This window comes from Bufo gargarizans, chromosome 2 (assembly GCF_014858855.1).
Source record: "Bufo gargarizans isolate SCDJY-AF-19 chromosome 2, ASM1485885v1, whole genome shotgun sequence".
Lineage (NCBI taxonomy): Eukaryota > Metazoa > Chordata > Amphibia > Anura > Bufonidae > Bufo > Bufo gargarizans.
This window is the reverse complement of record NC_058081.1, coordinates 542,793,224-542,818,476: the sequence shown is the minus strand read 5'-3', so window position 1 is coordinate 542,818,476 and position 25,253 is coordinate 542,793,224. Positions and strand designations below refer to the sequence as shown.

The 25,253-nt window shown below is 42.8% G+C and overlaps 1 protein-coding gene across 2 annotated transcripts in view; it reads right to left on the bottom strand.

Annotated features, from left to right (window-relative positions):
• Positions 1-4,899: 4,899 nt before the first annotated feature.
• Positions 4,900-25,253, bottom strand: part of CACNG7 (calcium voltage-gated channel auxiliary subunit gamma 7) — a 62,143-nt gene continuing 41,789 nt past the window's right edge. The window contains exons 4-6 of one of the 2 annotated variants that reach the window (XM_044278077.1): positions 6,694-6,839; positions 5,763-5,768; positions 4,900-5,157 (exon numbers count right to left, since the gene is read on the bottom strand). In XM_044278077.1, coding sequence (XP_044134012.1) covers positions 4,900-5,157; positions 5,763-5,768; positions 6,694-6,839 — 410 coding nt within the window. The remainder of the gene's footprint in view (positions 5,158-5,762; positions 5,769-6,693; positions 6,840-25,253) is intronic. The other variant, XM_044278078.1, reaches the window with a different exon arrangement.

Genomic DNA, 25,253 nt, shown 5'->3' with positions numbered 1-25,253 from the left:
CCCAGCAATGTGCTCCTGCGGTTGTTATGTGACTGAGCCCCTTTTTTGGTTTCCCTTGTAGTTTGTAATTGAGGCGTGGCTGCCTCCTCAGTCTCACATTTCTGACCACCCTGTCTGCCCCATTGGCTGATTTTAATTAGTGTCAGTGCATAGTCAGGCCTGCTCCACTTCATTCACTGAAGCCACAGCACCAGGACTCTCACTGCGGTCCTTGGTGGCTTTTAGGCGCCGGTGGTGTTGTGGAGTGGGCCTGCTGTGTAGCCTGCATTCCCTGAAGTGGATGGTAGCCGTCATGGCACCCAACAGGTAGGTTACAATGCAGGTACGTGGAACCTACACTCCCTGAAGTGTACGGTAGCCGTTATGGCACCTAACAGGTAGAATTTAGCGTAGGAACCCGTCTAACAGAGAACGCCTTGACGCTTGGCAGACGGGCTCAAATAATTTTGTACAAAATAATTTGCCAAGTATCTCGCACTTATAGTGTAGCACTTGTTATTTCCATGCAATTTTTGTACTTTATATTGCAGTGCATTGTCACATTGCATGTCTGTCTTTCATGTTATTTCCTTACCCCAGCAATGTGCTCCTGCGGTTGTTATGTGACTGAGCCCCTTTTTTGGTTTCCCCCATTGTGTCTGCTTTGCTGCATAATTACACACTTGCCAATCAGCATTCAGCAGTGCAAAGAGGCTGCTGCTGATTGGCCAGAGTATCGCTGGAACTGGAAGGCTGCAGGTCGCAGGAGCAGGCACACATACAGAGGTGCGCATCGCTTTAGCGCCCTGTGCACTCACGTGACGTCTGCCCAAGACAAGTTATCAGCCCCCCTCACCCCCCTCCGGCCGCCCAGACTAAAGCACCGCACTGGAGTCCGGACATTGAACACAGACAAAACACACTGTTGTCTGTAGTGTGCCACTGCCACAGTAAGAGGACAGCAGTCAGCAGAAGTCTTGATGGGGGAGGGCAGCAGCAAGCAGTGTTTTTTTGAGGGGGGGCTGTAAGCTTATAAAGGACTCAGGAGGACAGTGTGCTTTCCTGCTACTCCTCACCCCCACCCTGGGCATTTTGGCGGGCATTTTAGGGATTGGATAATTTCTTTAACTCGCTGATGCTGAGTGTGCACATAACCACCAATCATATTTTCCCCCAGCACATAAGTCACCTTTGGTGGGGCGGGGGAATATGATTGGTGGCTATGTGCACACTCAGCATAAGCAGCACAGAGTTAAAGGGGTTATACAATCCCTATAATGCCCCCCTGCCAACCCCTCCCATCACGCAGATTAAAACATTCAGCGACATGGGGTGCAGCCAATAGCAGGCCACGACGGGAACCAGCCTCCCTAGCATTACGGATGATGCTAGAGAGGCTCATTTCTGACGCGGCCTGCTATTGGCTGCACCCCCCCACTGGGCATAAGTATTATCTGTATGTGGTGCCTGGAATTTTGGGGTTAGATAGCCCCTTTACCCTTAGGATACCAGAGTTTTTTTGCATTTTTGCATTTTCTTTTTTCTTCCCTAGTTTCCTTGAGCTTTTTTTTATTTTTCCGTTCACATGGATGTATGAGGGCTTATTTTTTGCGGGAGAAGTCGAACTTTAATAGGGCATACAATGTAGTGGGAAGCGGGCAAAAAAATTCCAAATGGGGTAGAATAAAAAAAAAAAACGCAATTTCTCCACAGTTTTTTACGGGTTTTGTTTTTACGGCATTCCCTGTGCCCTTCATTCTCTGGGTCAGTACGATTACAATGATACCACATATGTATAGGTTTTTTATGTCTAAATAGTGTAAAAATTAATTAAAAAAACTTTTTTACATCACCATATTCTGACCCCCATAACTCTTTTTATAGTTATGATCCCTGCCATGCTACTTCTTTTGACTTGGACTTTTAGATGCAGAACCATGTCACCTTCAAAGTAAGTTAATAATTTTTTTTTTTAGAATATTGTAAATCTAGCTTAGCCTACTTTCACACTAGCGTTTTTGCTGGATCCGGCAGGGTTCAGCAAAAACGCTTCCGTTACTGATAATACAACAATCTGCATCCCTTATGAATGGATCCGGTTGTATTATCTGTAACATAGCCAAGACAGATCCGTCATGAACTCCACTGAAAGTCAATGTTGCGGTTTGCTCTCCGGTATAGGAGCACAACTTAACGGAACGGAATGAATTTGGGAGCGCTCCATTCTGTTCAGTTTTGTCCCCATTGACAATAAATGGGAACAAAACTGAAGCATTTTTTTCCCGGTATTGAGCCTCTATGACGGATCTCAATACCGGAAATCTTTAACGCTACTGTGAAAGTACCCTTATCTATAATATTTGATTTCTGTTTTATTTCACAGAATATTGGAAAATACGTATACATTTTTTTTAAATTACTGCAACAAAGTTGGTTTCAGTAGGTCATGTATACATTTCTTTATTAGCAAATGAAGTTATGGCAGGGAAGGAGCCATGACAAAAGGTGGGATGGGCCAGGGGCGGGTAGTGGGCGGGGTTAGGGGGCCCAATTTAGATTCTTGCTATGGGGCCCAGTGATTTCTATGTACGCCCCTGGCCCGAGCCCAGCTTGGGCAGAACGGTTAAGTGCTTTTCCCACTGCCCGAGCTGAGCCAGGACAGAGCGGTTAGGTGGTTAAGAAAAAACTATCAAAACTCGAGAACAGAGACTCAGATCAACAAAAGAAAAACTGCGTTTTAATCAGGCGAACCACAGTTATGCAAACATTTTGATAGGGTGGTCGATGGTGACAAATTCCCTTTAATCACCGACTAACAGGATGTTGTTAGAAGAATAGAGGAGCTGCAGTACGGTCACAGTCACTATGTTTACGTCTGCCATTCCCCCTCCCATACTCCTACTCCACACTGCAAGTACTAAGGTCGTCATTTATGACCATATATATACAACAATTTTGTGGCATATATCTAGAGCAGATTCTGTTGCATGCCATTTCTTTACCACTCACACCAGGTCTAAAAAAGTGGGTGTGGTGTGGATGGGGAAGCAGGCCTGTCTCATTCATCATTTTCTACGGCTGGTTTTGGCGCAGAAAATAGTCTAAATGTAAGACAACAAGGAAGCTGTCTTACATTTAGAAGCTGGCTGGATGCGCCGAAGTTAGCTATGGGGCTTATTAAGATCAGTGGTTAGATGCCTTTAAGTTCCATTCTCTTCCTTCTCTGCCTTGTTTTGATAGCATTTTTCAAGCTAGATTACACATTTGACTTTACAGACCAAGACTACATTTTCTAAGACGTTGCTATGTTGATCACTAGAGGTACACTTTAATTACTTTATATGTCAAACCTACATGAAGAATTGATTTGTACTTGAATGCCAATATATGTCTTTATATATATATATATATATATATATATATATTCTGTAATGGCTTCCAGACATTGCATTATTTCATCACTATATCTCATGTTATATTTTTTACATTGCATTGATATATATATCAACTATCTATATACATTTCAGTGCTCTTTAGACACCATTATATTCTGCTCACTGCAGAAACAAATGTCTTCCGTGGATGAAAGGATATACAATGGGCAAAATGCAAGCCAGGCCTTTCCAAGTCCCTGTGGAAATCACAGCATTAAAATAATTACATCAGTCTATACATAATGTTTCTGTACATTATACCAACACTTGAGAATGTGTTGTAGGGATAGTGCAACGTGGGAAAATGCCTTTGACGTAGGTTGTCAGCTAACATTCGGTATAGTCTATCTGTTTTGGTTCATTGTGCAAGCAAATTTAAATTAAGACAATATACAGTATATGATTACTCTGATCTCTATGAATGTGGTGAACTGTGGGCTTTGCATTGTTGTCATCATTGGCAATGCAAAGAGCAAGATGTTCCAGACTGTTGATTAAACTACAGACACATGAACTATGCAGCCATGACAGGTCTATCAGATAATCGGACTCCAGACAGTGTCCTTCGTACCTTGTCAAGGGATCTCTACTGGAGTAATGAGATTACATTGCATACTTTGCTTTTGTTTTTTAGTTTGTGTTTTCTAAAAGGTTGAAAGTTAACTGACAAATCTTAAATTAGAAATATATCAATGGAAAGTGACAGATTCAAATGTTGTCCATAATCTACTGTAGCTAGCACAGTGAACATAAAACAGTAGCATATTTAAGACCTTAGATGACAACTTCCAAGATACTGCACCTGAAGAGGATGGGAAAGGTAGTCTATTAGGTCCAGTTTGTGGCCATGAAACTAGATGTTCAATCCATGTGAACACCACAAATCCACGAAATTTAAAATGTTATTTTTTTTTTCCTGAAATTAATTCATTATGTAGCTTTGTTTTGTTTTTTTCTTCAATACTCTTTGTTGCTGGAGAGTTTTCATTTTGAGCACTTTCTTCTTATCAGTCTGCTTCACGCCGCATTACAATAAAATGCTACAGAAAATGTCTTCTGTTTCTATTTTCCTTACATTTGTTCCATGTGAATCATTGAGGAAATTAGAAATATTTTATATAGTCAAAATTTTAGAATTGAATATCAATCTCCTTCAAAGTACTAAGAAATTTACTTTATAGAAAACGGAAGAAAGAAAAATATAATGATAGAGAGAAAATTTCTAAATAAAAGCGAGAACACAAAGTATAAAATAGGAGCATATGATATGGCTACATTATAGATTGATGTTGTGTAGGAAAATAAAATAATCCATGAAATGGTATATGAGCATAAGTTCTGCAAAATGAGAAGTAAAGGCTCACATTTTAAACTTATAATGTCTCTAGTTTAACAGACCATAAAGTTAAACTATGATGTCTGTATGGCAAGTTTTATCACAAAGAGATGTTTAGAACTTCCAAACAGTTTCCCTTTCATGGCGCTTTTAGCAGGGTGACGTTGATATGTGTATGTGGTCTGGGTACTTGATTGCTGGTGGATAGTTCTGAGTCATCTGGATTGACACATCGCTAGAGATTTCTGATGGGCTGCGTCCACGATGCCATACTTCAGGGTGTAGAAACTGACCTGAATAGTCTGAACAGTCGCTGAGACGAGGACGGTAGAAGGCTGGATGGGGGCGATACATCTCCTCTTCTGCATAACGTTTTGTGAATAAGTATACAGACATAACACCAGCACCCTTCAAAAACATAAAATGACAGTAATAGTAAACTTGAAAGCATAATATAAAAAAGTACTAAGTTTAATTAAAAGACTTATTCATTATAAATCACTTTGTATTTGATCTTACTAGGGATAACAGCTCTGTTGTGCTAGATACATTATTAGGCCTAATTCACCCTTCATTGATTTGATCAGTGATTTCCTTCAGTGATTGTGAAGGTACAGTATAACTGGACCTGTTTTGTGTTCTTTACCTGTACCTGGCTCCCAATCACTGATGGAAATCACTGACCAAATCATTGAAGTGTGAACTATACCTTAGTGAATTCGGTTGATGCAGTTCATTTCATATTAGGTCTACCCTGAAAGTAACCTAAAGGAAATGTGTCACTAACAATTTTATCTGCCAGTTAAAACCAGATACACATTTCCTATTTTCAAATCTATTTTCATTTTCTGATTGTACATTTTTTCATTGTATTTCTTGGACATTATTATGGGAGCTGCCATCTTGGCTGAGCATTTAGAAAACATTAAGAAAATGTCTTGGGCCATAGACACAGTGTCAGGAGGGGACCCTATTGACTTCTATCGGAGACTTTTCCAGGCATGATCTGTGACCTGCACCTGTTTTGTGTTCTTTACCTGCTAGAAGAATTCACTTTAGGAGGGAAGAACTCCACATTGTAGTGCTTTAAAGACTGAAGGCATCATGCAATGGAACATGAAGAGTCTGACACTCTTTGGTATGCAGCAATAGAGGCTTTGTGTTCTACCAGACCATCTCCATGTGCACAACTATGTGATGAGCAAACTTTTAGAAAAATCAATTTGGCTTTTAAAATTGGTGTATAACAAATTACTTTTTTTGTAAGTAGTAAGTGAAATGACAGGGAGTCGTGGAATCTGACAACAATATTACTAGTGATGAGCAGCATAGGCAATATTAGAATTTGCGATATTTCGCAAATTGTTGGACAAATATTCGCCAAAGATTAGCAAATTCGAGAATTCGTGATCTCCAGTCATTGTTTACTTGATTGCAAAAAATCGGCAATGTAATAGATTTGCGATAATTCACGATAAATTAGCGATTAGAACATCCAACACTATTTGCGAATATGAATATATAGCACTATTCTAAATATTTGCAAATTCTCAAATTGGCGATATTTGTGATTAAAATTCACCATTCAAATATTTGCGCTTAACACTAAATATTACAGTGCAAAACAAAACATTTTGTAAAATCATACTTACCCTCATACATTTGATTGCGAAAAGCTGGACGCCACCATCCTGCTTGTAGATCCAGCACAAAATCTTGCTCGGCCCGTGATGACATCATCACATCGGCCGGCGTGGTGATATCATACACCGCAATATGTGCATTATATGCAAAGCCTTTTTGTTATATACAGAGCTTTGTTTTATACTTTGCATGTGGATAGCCCTCATAGTCATAAACTATTTAGCACAGTTATCTGTTTCAATACATACAGTATTGTATTGGTTTTAAACATTTATCATTAACAAAATAATAATTACAAACCTCTTTTAGGAGGAACGAGGAAGCTGCGAAAGCAAAAGACCACCCATATCGGTTATGGAAGTACTGTTCAGAGCTACTGGGTCTGTTCATAACTTCATCATTGATACTGGAGATATAAAGCACCAAACCTACCACAAGGGAAAGGCCTGTAAAATAATCACAACACAATTATAAGTAATAGTACAAATTTGCTGATCATCCAATACATAAAGACTTGAGATGAGTGAAGTTTTTAAAAAATTTGATTCAGATGTTTCACCAAATTTTTTCAAGAAATTCACTTCATTCCGAATGAATTTGTCATGAAGCGCATTAAATCAGCTGTATTCCGGCCTGCAGGTAGAGATCACTGTGCATTGTAGCAATATGCATAGCTAGTCCTTTCTGGTAGTAAAATGTGTGTCAGTATGACAGGCAGGTATCATACAGTATATGGACGTACGCATCGTAGTGCAGGCCACCAACAGTCCTAGCTAACCCCTAGCTAAAGTAAAAGAAAAGCATACAGCAGTCTTTATTTAAAAAAAAACAAAAAACACTGATTGCCCCTGCAAAACCTGTGCCAAATGACTGTTTAGTGGAATAAACGAACAACATGGAGGCAGTAGCAAAAAAGTAGTGGAGGGTGAAAAAAGGTTCTTTTAAGCCATGTTGTGGCAGTGCAAAAATATGCTTTTAAATCCTTTCTGCTAACTGTAAAATGAATGTGTGTCAAAATTAGGCTCAGTTCACAACACTTATTTGGTCAGTTGTAGGTCAAAAACAGAATAGGTGCAGATCTTTTCATGATACTTTATCAGTAACTACTGGAATTAACAGTAACTGCTGCAATTAACTGACCAAATAACTAGTGTGAATTCAGCCTTACAGGTCAATGTTAGCGTCAGGTATAATGTACTTAACCGTGCAGTGGCCCAAGATTCTACTATAGAGTGAATGAGCTGTATCATTTTACACATAGATTGCTAGTTAACCTTTTCTGTTAGCCACTGATTCCACTAAAGTGGGAAAGAGCTGTCTCATTTAACACTGTCTGCTGCTTCCACATACATTGATATATCTATTTTGTTAGCCACTGATACAAGTAGTGGACCAGTCAGAGGGTGGGGCGTGTGTCAGCAGTAATTTAGTGCTTACACCACTGTTTACTTTTCCCTTCCTTTGATTCGTCAGAAGAACAGCCCCCCCCCCCATAAAAAACGGATCTTGTCTATTGAGCATCCCCCTTCACATGGTCAGTAATTGATCAGTATTTGTAAGGCAAAAACAGGAATGGGTCTAAAACAGAGATGACATGTGAAGGAAATATTTGCATGTCTTCTGTGTTTTGGACCCACTCCTACTTTTGGCTTCCAAATCAAGATCAAATCCTGATGCAAAATACTGACCATGTGATTGAGGCCTTATGGATGCTCCAAAGACAGGATCCGTTGTGTTTTTCATTTTTCGGGTTCGTCTGACGGATTCAACAAAAGGTAAAATAAACAGTGACTTCAACAAGGCCAAACAGGGACACTAGTGGCCCCAGAACAGACTGGTGAGAATGGCAACAGCATAAGGAGTCAACATAGTTGGCCAGTCACAGAGTGGTGAGCGTGGCAACAGCATGAGGAGTCAACACAGTAGCTCAATGACAGAGTGGTGGGGAACATGGAAATAGCAGGATGAATAAATACAGTGACACAGTCACATAGTGGGGAGGTGAGACAATACTGTCAGTAAAAGCACATGATGGTGGCAGTAGAATAAGATGGCAGCAGAGGCAGCAGGTGTGTGGCATCAGGCAGGTGGCAGCATTAGAATTATGGCTGAAGCACATGGCTAGAAGTAACAGGCCATATTTCACAATGTTGGAGGAGAAATAATGGAATGGCTCACCCCTTATAGCTATGAAATGGGTTCTTAAACCTAAAATTGAATCACCCTATTCAATACGTGCACACTAGATAAAATAAACTTGAAAGGCAAGCACTCAAACTATCATGGAGCAGGCACACTATTTAATACTAATAGTACTGGGTATCACAATAATAACATCACTTAAAATATATAGCATATAACACTAAAACACTAGAATTCAATAAAAATTCAATAAAAAAAATCGTAGAGAGATAAGGTGCAAGATAAGTTCCTGTCGAAATAAATTATATCAGTAGATGTCCTTATTAGTGCATCTGGTATTAGCGCTGGAATACTGACCGCCTGCACGCTTTGATATAGTATTGCATCCAAAATCACAGATAACAGTTTTGATAGCCGCAGTATATTGTACGGATAAATAATTGCTCACCGAGCACTCACCCCACCTGATGGTATGTGATGTTCACACTGACTAGCGTGGATTCCCTTCAAATAGATTTTATAGTGGAAGGTATAGGGTACATTTTAAACCATAATTATTTTTTTCTTTGAGGGGGATTATTTCCTCCAGAAACTGGGTACAACCATGGGGACCAGGTTCGCCCCCAGCTATGCTAACCTGTTCCTGGCTGACTCGGAGCTGGTCAATATAGGACCAAGGCTGGGGGCGGACCTGGCCCTATGGCGGCGTTACATAGATGATGTAATATTCATCTGGAAAGGCACAGAAGATGGAGTTGAGAGTCATTCTACCATTCAATGCACATTACAAGAAAGTCCAGTATATTTTGAAACAACATTGGCATTATATACTGGATGACAAAATAATAGGCCATTTGGTACCAAAGGTCCCCTTAATATCTTTCACGAAAGAGGCTAATTTAGGCCTCAAAATAGCGCCTTCTATTAAACAACAAAAAGGGAAAGAAAGTCTCTATGTTTCAAAATTGTACAAATGGCTTCTTTAGGTGTGGGAGGTGCATTGCTTGTAAGAATACAAGAGAACACTAGAAGTAACATCTACACAAAATTTGTTCTCTTGGAAAATTAGGGATAGTCTATCCTGCAACTCCTCCAGTGTCATCTACATTATCCAGTGCCCATGTCAGAAACAATATATTGGACGAACAAAACGACCAATAAAAATAAGGTTATCTGAACATATGACCAAGATTAAGAATGGGTTCGAGAAACATTCTTTGTCGAGACATTTTAGGGAATTCCACAACAAAGACCCTATTAAACTGACATTTGCGGCACTGGAGAAGGTAGATCCACACTGGAGGGGTGGTGATCATATTCATCGAATGTCTAGGATTAAATCCAGACGAATCTATGAGTTTGGGAGTTTGCTTCTAGCAGGTCTCAATGCTGAGCTAGAGATCTTTGGTTTCCTGTGAGTGGGGGTGGGCGCCTGCTTTTGACGGTAGACCGCAGTGTTGACATTTGGGAGATGCTGCGGTCCCCTCAGAGGCAGGCCTCCATCCCATTATACCTGCAGGATCTCAAGAATCGAAAGTTCATCGATTTTTTTTTATTTTATTATTCAGTTAGCAATTTTTATATATCCCTATATGTATGTCCATTTTAGATATTTGTATGTACTTTGAATATTGGTATAGATATAATTGAAAAATCTGTATGAATACGGTTTATTGCTGATATTTAAAGAATGAAAATTATTTTTTGGGGATATTAGAATGAATTAAAAGTCCAATTCAGCAGTCTAGGAGATAAAAACGCATCTGTCAAAAAAAAACGCATAAAAAAACGCATCCAAAAAACACATCCAAATCGAATATCTGATATATGAGAATAAATCACTATTTCGATTCAGCAGACTTGGTGACAAAAACGCATTTGTTGAAAAAGTCGCAACAAAAATCACATCAGATCGAATTTGTCTTCTTGGAATCCGCTACTCCAGGACTTACCTGTGACCATTCAGCTCACCTTGAGATCCGTTCTCCAGAACTTACTTTTAATTCAGTAGAGTATACATAGTCTGGGCATTTGGAGCATAACCACTGAGGAAGAGGTCAGCAAGACCTCTAAACGCGTCTAGTGCTATATGCCGACACTCTGAAAGATCCCACAACCAATTGAAGCTTGGCCATGCGATTTCAACTCTATAATTTAATCTGGTGAGACGACTCTTCAGTAATTCGGAAAGTGAAGGCAAAAAGCGTTCTGCACCCGTGAATTTAAATTCAAATTCTTGCGAGAACTGTGCACGGAGCGGAATACAGAGACAGTCCAGGCAATTGCAAGAAAATCTTACCGCTACGCAGGTATTGACTTGCCCGGAACACCTACACCTGAGCGCACGCTAGTCAGTGTGAACATCACATACCATCAGGTGGGGTGAATGCTCGGTGAGCAATTATTTATCCGTATTATTTTTATCAAATTTTTATCGAATTCTAGTGTTTTAGTGTTATATGCTATATATTTTAAGTGATGTTATTATTGTGATACCCTGTACTATTAGAGATAAGAAAGACCTTGGGTGTCCCAAGGGGAGGAGAAGGACAGTGCCTACCCAATGTGGCCACAGAGGGCACCCGTAATGGGTAACTCGGTACAAGCCAGGCTGTCCTCTTTTTTTGTGAAAAATTGCATAATCCCCATTTAGTATGTGCTCCATTATTGACAGTGCAGTCTAGTGCAATCTTGTCTAATGTATGCAGTCCGGAAACAACCGTTTGAGGGTGCATATCTTTGTTCAAAATGTGAGCAAATTGCCCGTTTGGAATCTCACATTGTGTATCTAACCGGGTGAATTGTAACACTGAGAAGCGTTGACAATTTGGAACAGAGTTTGTTGCTCACTGAGCAGGCACTCTATGGCAGTGCTTCCCAACCAGTGTGCTGTCCGGGCATGCTGGGAGTTGTAGTTTTGCAACAGCTGGAGGAACACTGGTTGGGAAACACTGCTCTATGGGGCAGATGTGGAGGAGGGTGGTAGCATGGAGACTCAGGAAAGTGAGGTAGCTAGCTGGGTAACAGTTAGAAAGCGGGGTAGAGGGAAGAGTGCCAGGGAGGCTAGCCCTGATCTGACACACCCCAACAGGTTTGGAAGGTTGGTAGATGAGGGGGATGTCAGTTCAGGGAGAACACTGCTGCAGCCAGATACTTTCTCTGCCAGTCAGGGGAATGTCCGCTCCAGTAAGCAGGGGACTAGGGGCGAGGTAATGGGTAGTGATGAGCGGCAGGGGTCATATTCGAATTCGCGATATTTCGCGAATATTTTTAGAATATTCGTCGAATATTCGAAAATTCGAAAATTCGCGATTTTTTTTCTTGAAAAAAATCGGCAAAGTAATGATTGTGTAATATGCGAATTTTCGTAATTTGAATTTTCGGATTCGAATTTTTAATGCGAATTTTTCAACTTACAACTATTAGACAAAGAAGATTATAGCACTATATTAGCTAAATTGCTCTATATTCGATTTTTCGAATATTCGCTATATTGCTATAACTGTTTTTTCGAATATTCGTAATATATAGCAATATAGCGAATATTCGAAAAAAACGAATATAGAGCAATTTAGCTAATATAGTGCTATAATCTTTGTCTAAAAGTTAAAAAATTCGCAATAAAAATTCGAATCCGAAAATTCGAATTCCGAAAATTCGCATATTACACAATCATTACCTTGCCGATTTTTTCAAGAAAAAAAAATCGTGCATTTTCGAATATGACCCCTGCCGCTCATCACTACTCCTAAAGTCAAGTATAGTGCAGCCTTCTTATTGGCCCACAAGCTAGAAGCAGGAAGGGATCATGTGTACTGATTTAAAAAAAAAAAAAAACGGGAAAAAAAAAATCGGAAAAAAAAAATTCGAAAAATCGAATTTTCGAAATTACGAATATATAACTATATTCGAAATATTCGCGAATTTTCGAAGTACCTATATTCGCGAAAAAAATTCGAAATTCGAATATTCGTGATCAACACTAGTAATGGGACTGGGGGACGAATGGAAGGAGAGACTAGAACAGTTCATAAGGAAAGGTGTAGGGTAATAAATATACATGAACCTCTCAATTATATGTATACTAATGCCAGATGCCTGACTAATAAAACTGGTGAACTGAGACATGGCTGGATAATAGCTATGACTAGACGGTTAACAATCGTCAAAACTGGAGAGGGGGAGGGGTTTGCCTTTATGTAAAGTCATGTCTAAAGCCCACACTCTGGAAGGATATAAATGAGGGACTTGAACATATTGAGTCACTTGTGGGTAGAAATTCATGGAGGAAAAAAACAATAATAAAATACTAATGGGAGTTTATTATAAGCCACTAGGGTTGAGCGAACAGTTTACCGAGCTTTAGGATTTTTGGACCCCGGACCCGAACCGAACATTTCAGTAAAAGTTCGGGTTCGGTGTTCGGTGATTTCTTGGCCCTTTTTGAAAGGCTGCAGAGTAGCCAATCAACAAGCGTTTAACTCTGTGCCCTTAGAAGCCATCACAGCCATGCCTACTAATGGCATGTCTTTGATTGGCCAGTGTAGCATGTGACCCAGCCTCTATATAAGCTTGAGTCACGTAGTGCTGCACGTCACTGTACTGTTACTAGTGTAGGGAGATAATGCTGCTGCTATTAGGGAGAGAATAGGAAAGAAACTTTAATCAGAACTGCAATTGAACTCAGCGATCTACATAGATTTAGTTGTGTGTGTGCAGTGCACAATCATTTTACCCTGCCCTGAGCCCAGTGACAGAGAAACATTACTTTTATCCATCTGTTAGTTAGGTGGGCGGTGGCGGCCATTTTATGCAAGCTCAGTGCACCAGCACAGCATATGTGCTTTTTTCACATTGAAATCCAAACTTGAAATACTGCAATAATTATTTGGGTTTAAAAAAAAACACCCATTTTAGGCAATATCCTACTTCTGGTGCCTTTGCAGCATTAGTCAGTGTGCAATTTAAGCTAGAAATACAGCTATAATTTTCTGTTTTTTGAAAACACCTTTTTTGGGCAAAATACTAAATTTTACAGCCCTTGCTGCATCTGTACATGTGAAATTCAAGCGTTATATACTGCTGTCATATTCTGTTAGTAAATAAACACCCATTTTGGGGAAAATATTTAATTTGCGGCCTTGTCTACATCTGTCAGTGTGAAATTCAAGTGGTATATAATGCTGTCATATTCTGGTATAAAAAAAACACCCATTTTGGGCAAAAATCTTAATTTGTGGCCTTATCTGCATCTGTACGTGTGAGATATACCCTTTAGATACTGTTATTCTATTCTGCTATTAAAAAAACACCCATTTAGGGCAAAAAACTTAATTTGTGGCCTTGTCTGCATCTGTACGTGTGAGATACACACTTTAGATACTGCTGTGCTATTCTGGTATTAAAAAAACACCCATTTAGGGCAAAATACTTAATTTGAGGCCTTGTCTGCATCTGTACGTGTGAAATTCAAGCGTTATATACTGCTGTCATATTCTGGTATTAAAAAAAACACACATTTAGGGCAAAAATCGTAATTTTGTGCTGGGACCCACATCCTCTCCTCATGACCATAACTCTCCCAATGTACGAGGTACTGGAGAGAACCGCGGATAATGCGAAAATCCAGAATCCTAGAGACCTGAAATTCAAGATTACCATCAACCACAATCGGAGGAGGAGGCAAAGAGGAAAGTACAGTGGGTTGGACATAAGGTTTTAATAGGGACTTGTGAAAAACATTATGGATCTTCCAAGTCTGAGGAAGATCAAGACGAAAGGCAACGGGATTGATGACGGACAAGATCTTGTAAGGCCTAGTAAACTTAGGACACAACTTCCAGGAGGGAACCTTTAATTTGATATTCTTAGTATACAACCACACCAGATCACCCACATTCAGGTCCAGACCAGACACGCCTCTCCTGGCGGCGGTTTATAATGTCACGAATGTGGGTCCCAACAACTTCCTGGAATGTGCTCACTGCTAGATGCTGCAACTGCTGGTTCCTTAGATAAGTCTTTTCCTTTATTTGTGTTTTTCTGTTGGCTTGATTCTAGGTGAACCTGACTCCCTCCGTATTAAGTGCAGGGAGCCGGTGGTCGTGTCCCCTCACTATTGTAGGCTTTTCAGGTGTCACTCAGTCTAGGTACGAGGGCATGCAATTTTCTATCATTAAGATCTTTGCATGGGCTGAGCAGTCAGGGAGAGCTCTAGGGCTATTATAGGGCTCACCCATATGTTCCTTAGTTTGGGATCAAGTCAGTTGGATCTTTATTTGTGACTTCTAGTTTTCTGCAACACCATCGGTGACATTATAAACCGCGCCAGGAGTCCTCAGATAAGTCACTATTTTTTGGTGCATATGGGTTTCATCCGCAGTTTGGGACATTCTCTGGAGAGAGGTCTTCTGGTTTACCTGATGAGGAGAGATTTTTCTTGTCTTTGTCATTTATTTGGCAGAAGATTCAGGGTAATATGAAGAGGATGAGTGAGAGATATAAGCGTGTGGCGGATAAGAGACGTGTGCCTGGTCCGGACCTGAATGTGGGTGATCTGGTGTGGTTGTCTACTAAGAATATCAAATTCAAGGTTCCCTCCTGGAAGTTGGGTCCTAAGTTTACTGGGCCTTACAAAATCTTGTCCATCATCAATCCCGTTGCCTATCGTCTTGATCTTCCTCAGACTTGGAAGATCCATAATGTTTTTCACAAGTCCCTATTAAAACATTATGTCCAACCTACTGTACCTTCCTCTTTGCCTCCTCCTCCGATTGTGGTTGATGGTAATCTTGAATTTCAGGTCTCTAGGATTGTGGATTCTCACATTATCCACAGTTCTCTCCAGTACCTCGTTCATTGGGAGGGTTATGGTCCTGAGGAGAGAATGTGGGTCCCAGTGGCGGACATTAAGGCCACTCGTCTCATCAGGGCTTTCCATAGGTCCCATTCTGAGAAGGTGGGCTCTGAGTGTCCGGAGTCAACTCGTAGAAGGAGGGGTACTGTCACAGCCAGATCTCTGAGAAGCTCTGACAGACGTTCTTTGGTTACCTCTTGCTTGAGGTTCTTTTGTTTTGGTTTTGTTTTGTCATCTTGTTTCCCTCTCTCAGCTGTCATCTAGTTGCACTGATTGCATCCCTTTATATCCCCTCCCATACTGCATCACTTTGCGGCATATACAACTTCTTGGACTGTGCTCACTGCTAGATGCTTAACCTGCTGGTTCCTCAGATAAGTCTTTTCCTTTATTTGTGTTTTCCTGTTGGCTTGATTCTAGGTGAACCTGACTCCCTCCGTATTAAGTGCAGGGAGCCGGTGGTCGTGTCCGCTCACTACTGTAGGGTTTTCAGGTGTCACTCAGTCTAGGTACGAGGGCATGCAATTTTCTATCATTAAGATCTTTGCATGGGTTGAGAAGTCATGGAGAGCTCTAGGGCTATTATAGTGCTCACCCATATGTTCCTTAGTTTGGGATCAAGTCAGTTGGATCTTTATTTGTGAGTTTTCTGCAACACCATCCATGACAATATGTCATTGTGAGATTCACCCTTTAGATACTGTTGTTCTATTCTGCTGTTAAAAACACCTATTTAGGGCAAAACACTTAATTTTGAAGCCTTTGCTGCATCTGTCATTGTGAGATACACGTGTTAGATACTGTTGTTCTATTCTGTTATTAAAAAACACCTATTTTGGGCAAGATCCTAAATTTAAGAAATATGAGGAGAGCATCAAATAAGGGACGTGGCCCCAGTCATGGTGCTGCTGGTCGAGCTCCTGTTGCAGGGAGAGGATGTGGTCGATCTGTGCCAGCTACATGCACAAGTGAGAAACCTTCCTAATGTGGCTCTACAAATGGTGAGGCCAGAAGAAGTTCAAGTGATAGTAGACTGGGTTGCTGACAGTGCCTCCAGTTCCGTCACATTGTCTCCCACCCAGTTTCCTGCTGAAAGATCAGAGTTGGCACCTGAAGCCGATGTCCATCAATCTTTCACCTCAGCCCCTTGCAAATCAGCCAAGCAGTCTGAGCCCCACATCATGCAGCAGTCTCTTCTGCTTTTTGATGACTCTGTTAGCAGGGTTTCCCAGGGCCTTCCACCTAGCCCTGCCCCAGAAATGGAAGAGATTAAGTGCACCGATGCCCAACCACTTATGTTTCAAGATGAGTACATGGGAGGCCCATCGCAGCATGTCTCAGATGATGACGAAACACAGGTGACAACTGCTGGGGCTTTCGAAAGTGTGCACACCGACAAGGAGGGCAGGGGTGAAGACTGGGTGGAAGATGATGTGGAGGACGATGAAGTCCTCGACCCCCACATGGAATCAAGGTCATGCGAGTGACCTGTGTAGTTCGGAGGAAGAGGCGGTGGTCGCACAGAGCCACCAGCACAGCAGAAGAGGGAGCAGGGTGAAAAAGCGGAGCGGCCATCCCCTATATAGTACGCCTGCTACTGCCCACCGCAGCAAGGGACCAAGCACACCAAAGCCAGCTCCAAGGAGTTCCCTGGTCTGGCAGTTCTTCAGACAATGTGCTGACGACAAGACACAAGTGGTTTGCACGCTGTGCAATCAGAGCCTGAAGCGAGGCATAAATGTTCTCAACCTGAGGACAACCTGCATGGCTCCTCCTGCTTCCTCTTCTGCTGCAGTATCGGCCTCTTTATCCACCACTGGAGTGACAGTGCCACCTGCCACCCTGCAAACAGAGGATCTGCTAGCAACACCAACACCTGGGTCACCAAGCATCTCCACAATGTCCCACGGAAGTTCAGCTCTCCATTTCCCAAACACTGGAGCGAAAGAGGAAGTTCCCCCCTACCCACCCACGATCACTATCCCTGAATGCCAGCATTTCAAAATTACTGGCTTTTAAAATGCTGGCATTCCGTCTGGTGGCTGCCCCACAGTATGTCGTGCCCAGCCGCCACTACTTTTTCAGGCATGTCATCCCTTCCCTGCACAACCAAGTAGGGGACAAAATCAAGTGTGCACTGGGCAACGCCATCTGTGGCAAGGTGCACCTCACTACAGATACGTGGACAAGTAAGCACGGTCAGGGACGTTATATCTTCCTAACAGCACACTGGGTAAATGCAGTGGCGGCTGGGCCTGAGGCGGATAGCAGTTTGGCGCATGTCCTTCCACCACCGAGGATTGCAGGGCGCTTCAGTTTGCCTTCTGTTGCTTCCTCCTCCTACTCCGCTTCCTCACTCTCTACTGGCTCCTCATCCAGTCAGCGTAACACCTTCACCACCAACTTCAGCACAGCCAGGGGTAAACGACAGCGGGCAGTTTTAAAACGTATCTGTTTGGGGCACAAACCCCACACCATGTAGGAGCTGTGGACGGGCCTTGAACAACAGACCAATGAGTGGATGATTGGTTGGTGCCAGTGAGCCTCAAGCCGGGCCTGGTGGTGTGCAATAATGGGGGAAATCTCGTAGCAGCTTTGGGACTAGCCGGTTTGACGCACATCCCTTGCCTGGCGCATGTGCTGAATTTGCTGGTGCAGAGATTCCTTTAAAATGACACCGATATGTCAGAGCTGCTGCATTAAGTGCGGGCCATCTGTGCGCGCTTTCGGCGTTCTCACCCTGCTGCTGCTCACCTGTCAGCGCTGCAGCGTAACTTGGGCCTTCCCGCTCACCCCCTCATATGCGACGTGCCCACAAGGTGGAACTCCACCTTGCACATGCTGGACAGACTGTGCAAGCAGAAGCAGGCGATAGTGGAGTTTCAGCTGCAGCACGCACGGATGAGTGGAACAGCACAACTTCAGCACCAATGACTGGGCCTCCATGCGAGACCTGTGTTCCTTGTTGCACTGTTTTGAGTACTCCACCAACATGGCCAGTGCCGATAACGCTGTTCTCAGTGTTACTATCCCACTTCCATGCCTCCTTGAAAAAACGCTGCTGGCGATGATGGAAGAGGATGTGTCACAGGAGGAGGAAGAGGGATAATTTCATATGGTTTCCGGCCAGTCATTCACAAGTGGCTCCGAGGGTGGGTTCCTGGGTGAGAAGGTGGAGGATGAGGAGGAGTAGATGGAGGAGAAGGAACCATGATCACAGCAGGGTGGCACCCAGACTAGCTCATGGCCATCACTGGTGCGTGGCTGGGGAGATACAAAGGACACAGACGATACACCTCCCACAGAGGACAGCTTTTCGTTGCCTCTGGGCAGCCTGGCACACATGAACGATTACATGCTGCAGTGTCTCCGCAACGACCGCAGAGTTGCACACATTCTATCTGATTACTGGGTGGCCACGCTGCTGTTTCTCCGTTACAAGGACAACGTTCCGCCCTTAATTCCCTCACTGGAGCGTGATCGTAAGATGCGCGAGTACAAGTGCACGCTGGTAGACGCGCTGCTGCTGGCATTCCCACCTGACAGCAGGGGCACTATGGAAGCACAAGGCGAAGGCAGAGGTGGAGGAAGAGGTCGCCAATGCAGCTGGGGCGCCGCCAGAACCTCAGAAGGCAGGGTTAGCATGGCCAAAATGTGGAAAAGCTTTGTCAGCACGCCACAACAACCAGCCCTACCAGCTGATATGGAACATCTTAGCAGGAGGCAGCATTTCAGCAATATGGTGGAGCAGTATGTGTGTACACGCCTACACGTACTGAATGAAGGGTCTGCCCCCTTCAACTTCTGGGTCTCCAAATTGGGCACATGGCCTGAGCTTGCCCTTTACGCCTTGGAGGTGCTGGCCTGCCCTGCAGCCAGTGTATTATCTGAACGTGTGTTTAGCATGGCAGGGGTCGTTATCACAGACAAGCGCAGCTGCCTCTCCACAGCCAATGTGGACAAGCTCCCATTCATTAAAATGAACCAGGCATGGGATCTCACAGGACTTGTTCGTACCTTGTGCAGAATAGACATGTATACCGGCCATAACCAGCCATTGTTATACTACAGCGCAATTGCCCATTTTTGTATTTTGGATATTTCACACTCTTTTGGAGTGTACCCTAATAAAAAAAAATATTATTTAAACCAAAAAAGTGTTTGCTAACTCATCCTCCTCCACCACTGCTTCCACTACACCGATACGTCCACCGCCTCCTCAAACTCCTACTCCATATGGACCAATTTTTTTTTGTTATTTGTACGTATTTTATTTCATGTCATTTCACAAATTTTTCTGTTACATTTTTGGGGGTAAATTCACCAATCTTTGGGTGTGATATACCACTGCTATACCTAGTAGACAGGTAAAAAAAAAATCACTAATTTGTCTGTTACATTTTCGGGCGACATTCAACAATTTTTGGCTGTGATAGACCCCTGCTCTACCTAGTAGACAGGTTAATAAATTTCAAAAAAAATTCTGTTACATTCTTGGGTTAACATTTTACAATTTTTGCAGTGAATAAACCCCTGCTTTGCATAGGTGACAGGGACCGAAATTTTTTAAAATAATTTGTTCCATTGGTGGGTGACATTAACCCATTTCTGGCGATGAAAAACCCCTGCTGTGCATAGGTGACAGGGAGTAAAATTCATCTTTAATTGGCCCTTTCATTCGATCCTTCTGCTTTAATAACTTGTCCCACATTTCCGCTTCATCCCATTGCAGCTATTGACCTCCCTTGGATGAGGTCTCCCTTTCTCATGCTCCCTCTCCAGCATGGAACCCTGATTCACAGATAACTGCGATCAACATGGTAGACTCAGAAAAGAACATCGAAAGTTTATAGAGAAGATATCCAAATGGATCATGGATGTCATAGGTACGTGCGATCAAGCAGAAGTTATCTAGAGTCAACAAAGCGGCAGCAGGGTCTCTCATGGCTAACGTTTCCAAATCCAAAATACCCCAGTGACATTCCCTATAATTTTTTTGATTATTCATTCCAATAACAGGGCATCTTAAGAGTCCTGTATTGTTATTTATCGTCACTACCTCCCCGAGTCGGGAGTGGGTAGTTGCCGCGCTCCCCCTCCTTAACTTGGAAGCTTATGATTAAATACATTTCCGCTTGATTACATTTAATTTCATCCATTGACCTCCCTAAGATGTGATATCCCTTTCTCAGGCTTCCTCTCCGGCCTGGAACCCTGATTCTCCGCCACCCATGATCACCATGGTAGGCGCATAAAAGAACATCGAAAGTTGATAGAGAAGATATCCAATTGGATTGTGGACATCACAGGGACGTGCAACATGGTGGAGCAGTATGTGTGAACATGCCTACACGTACTGAATGATGGGTCTGCCCCCTTTAACTTCTGGTTCTCCAATCTGAGCACATGGCATGAGCTTGCCCTTTACGCCTTGGAGGTCCTGCCCTGCAGCCAGTGTATTGTCTGAACGTGTGTTTAGCACCACTGGAGGGGGTTATCACAGGTTATATTTCCCAATGTTTTGGGGTGTACCCTAATTTAAAAAAATAAAAATTTAGTTAAAAACAAAAAGCAGTGTAGGCTATCTCCTCCTCCACCGCCGCTTCCACCTACACCGCCACATCCACCGCCTCCTCAACCTCCTACTCCATATGGACCTCGTCCTCCTAGATCAAGATTATTGTTTTTTTTATTTTTACGTAATTTGTTATTTCAAGTAATTTCCCTATCTACATTTGTTTGCAGAGTGCTTGCCATGCTCTTCACCACATTTTTATGCCATTTGCAGCCCTCTAGCCCTTTCCATGACATTTTTACTGCCATTTTAGTGCTCAAAAGTTCAGGTCCCCATTGACTTCAATGAAGTTCGGGTTCAGGGTCAAGTTCTGGCCGAACCCGTCGAACCCGAACATCCAGGTGTCCACTCAACTCTATAAGCCACCTAATATAACAGAGTCCACAAAAAATCTACTTCTAAACTAAATAGATGAGGTGGCAAATCATAATGAGGTCGTTATTATGAGAGACTTCAACTACCCAGACAGGGAAACTGAAACCTGTACATCTCATAAAGGAAACAGGTTCTTGGCAATAACCAAAGACAATTACCTTTCCCAACTGGTTCAGGACCCGACTAGAGGGGCAGCCACACTGTCCTTAGTATAAATCAATAGACCTGACAGAACAACAGATGTGCAGGTTGGGGGACACCTGGGAAATAGTGACAATAAAGTAATAACCTTTCAATTTTTATTCAAAAAGAGTGTTTCTTCAGGGAGGAACAAAAATTTTGCCAACTAAGAGAGGCCAGAGTCCTAACTAACTGGGACAAAGTCCTTAAAAATACCGCCACAAAATGGGATATTTTTAAAAGCATCCTAAAATCTAATTGTGAGAGGTACATACCTTATGTGAATAAAAGGTTAAGGAACAAGAAAAAAAACTATGTGGATAAATAGAAATGTAAAAAAAAGCAATAAAGGACAAAAAGAAAGGTTTAAAATCACTAATGCAGGAGGGAAGCGAGGAAGCATTGACAAACTAGAGACCGAGAGAGTAATTGCCAAAGAGAGTAAAACTAACCCAAAAATGTTCTTCAATTATATAAATGTTAAAAAGCATAAATATGAAGCTATCAGCCCTTTCCAGAGTAATGGGGGGGGGGGGGGTTTTAGAGAGTGATGAGGAGAAAGCAAAGCTATTAAATATTTTTTCTACACTGTATTCACTGAAGAAAATAAACTGTCATTTGAAATTAATGTAGAATGTAAAAGTAAATTCCCTATTAAAAGTGTCCTGTCTGACCCAGGAAGAAGTACAGTGGCGTCTTAAAAAAAAAATTTAATTGACAAATCGCTAGGTCATGATGGAATACACCCCCGTATCCTAAGAGAATTAAGTAATTTCATAGCCAGACTCTAAATTCTGATATTTAACAACTCTATACTGACATAGCAAATGTGGTGCCAATATTCAAAATGGGTCTAAAAACAGAGCCCAGAAACTATAGTCCGGAAAGTTTAACATCTGTCATGGGTAAACAGTTTGAAGGTTTTCTAAGGCTACTTTCACACTAGCGTTCGATCGGATCCGTTCTGAACGGATCCGATCATAATAATGCAGACGGAGGCTCCGTTCAGAACGGATCCGTCTGCATTATTTTAGCATATAAAAGCTAAGTGTGAAAATAGCCTAGTACGGATCCGTCCAGACTTTCAATGTAAAGTCAATGGGGGACGGATCCGCCTGAAGATTGAGCCATATTGTGGCATCTTCAAACGGATCCGTCCCCATTGACTTACATTGTAAGTCTGGACGGATCCGCACGGATCCGCACGCCTCCGCACGGCCAGGCGGACACCCGAACGCTGCAAGCAGCGTTCAGCTGTCCGCCTGTCCGTGCGGAGGCGAGCGGAGCGGAGGCTGAACGCCGCCAGACTGATGCAGTCTGAGCGGATCCGCTCCATTCAGACTGCATCAGGGCTGGACGGCTGCGTTCGGGTCCGCTCGTGAGCCCCTTCAAACGGAGCTCACGAGCGGACCGACGAACGCTAGTGTGAAAGTAGCCTAAGAGATGCTATCTTGGAGTACCTCAATGAAAATAAGCAAATTACGCAATATCAGCATATAAGCAGTTTCTATGAGGACCTAAGTTCTTGACTTGACGACGGCGAATCAATGGATGTCATATATCTGGACTTCTCCAAAGCATTTGACACTGCACCACATAAAAGGTTAGTATATAAAAAGAGAATGCTCGGACTGGGAGAAAACGTCTGTAAGTGGGTAAGTAACTGGCTCAGTGATAGAAAACAGAGGGTGGTTATTAATGATACACACTCATATTGGGTCACTGTCACTGGTGGGTTACCACAGGGGTCAGTATTGGGCCCTTTTCTCTTCAATATGTTTATTAATGATCTTGTAGAAGGCTTGCACAGTAAAATATACATTTTTGCAGATGACGCTAAACTGTGCAAAGTAATCAACACGGAAGAGGACAGTATACTGCTACAGAGGAATCTGGATAGATTGGAGGCTTGAGCAGAGAAGTGGCAGATGAGGTTTAACACTGACAAATGTAAGGTTATGCACATGGGAAGGAATAATGCAAGTCACCAATACATACTAAATGGTAAAACACTGGGTAACACTGACATGGAAAAGGACCTAGGAATTTTAATGAACAGCAAACTAAGCTGTAGAAACTAGTGTCAGGCAGCTGCTGCCAAGGCCAACAGGATAATCGGTCTCATCAAAAGGGGCATAGATGCCCGTGATGAGATCATAGTCCTGCCACTTTACAAATCACTTGTCAGACCACACATGGAGTACTGTGTACAGTTCTGGGCTCCTATGAACAAGGCAGACATAGCAGAGCTGGAGAGGGTTCAGAGAAGGGCAACTAAAGTAATAACTAAAATGGGTGGACTACAGTACCCTGAAAGGCTGAACTGGATGTACAAATGTCTTTTTTCAGCCTTATAAACTTACTATGATACTATAAAAGTCCCCCCCCCCATGTTACTCTGTCCACCCATGCTGGCTAAGTGCAGAACAGCATGACACCACCGTGCTCTGCATAGGTGGTATGCTAGAGGACCACTCAGAACTGTGACTACAAGAGGCTGAGGACAAAGTGGAAGATGAGGAGGCAGAGGAGGACATTGGTGTCGCAATCACAGCATGAAAACGCGGATGGCATTGCCATCACCTGGCCTAGTTGCTGGTTTGCCTGGGTGGGAACCACATTTACCCAGTGGGCCATAAAGGATATGCAGTATATTGTCCTTGACCATAGTTACAGCTCCACACGCCATGAACTGTACAGGCACTGACAGGCTCAAGGACTGGCCTACCTTTTGCTGTATATATGCATGCAGCGCTGGTACAGCTTTTTTAGAGAAGTAGTGACTAGGGATGAGCGAACTCGAACTGTATAGTTCGGGTTCGTACCGAATTTTGGGGTGTCCGTGACACGGACCCGAACCCGGACATTTTCGTAAAAGTCCGGGTTCGGTGTTCGTCGCTTTCTTGGCGCTTTTGTGACGCTTTCTTGGCGCTTTTTGAAAGGCTGCAAAGCAGCCAATCAACAAGCGTCATACTACTTGCCCCAAGAGGCCGTCACAGCCATGCCTACTATTGGCATGGCTGTGATTGGCCAGAGCACCATGTGACCCAGCCTCTATTTAAGCTGGAGTCACATAGCGCCGCCCGTCACTCTGCTCTGATTAGCGTAGGGAGAGGTTGCGGATGCGACAGTAGGGCGAGATTAGGCAGATTAACTCCTCCAAAGGACTTCACTTGATTAATCGATCGATCTGCAGCTGTGCATCATTGAGCTGCTGAAATTCAAATGCTCACTCACTGTTTTTAGGCTGCCCAGACCGTTTGTCAGTCACTTTTTTCTGGGGTGATCGGCGGCCATTTTGTGTCTTGTGCGGTGCTGCGACCAAGTGCATCCAAGCTGCGACCAAGTGCATTTAACCCTCAATGGTGTGGTTGTGTTTTGGCTAAAACCTACATCAGGGTGAAGCTGTCACACCAAGTGCATTTAACCAGCAATAGTCTGTTCATTTTTTGGCCATATACTAAATCAGGGGCAAGCTGCGCCTGTCACCAAGTGCATTTAACCCTCAATGGTGTGGTTGTTTTTTGGCTAAAGCCTACATCAGGGTGAAGCTGTCACACCAAGTGCATTTAACCAGCAATAGTCTGTTTATTTTTTGGCCATATACTACATCAGGGGCAAGCTGCGCCCGTCACCAAGTGCATTTAACCCTCAGTAGTGTGGTTCGTCAAGCTGTGACACCAAGTGCATTTAACCAGCAATAGTCTGTTCATTTTTTGGCCATATACTACA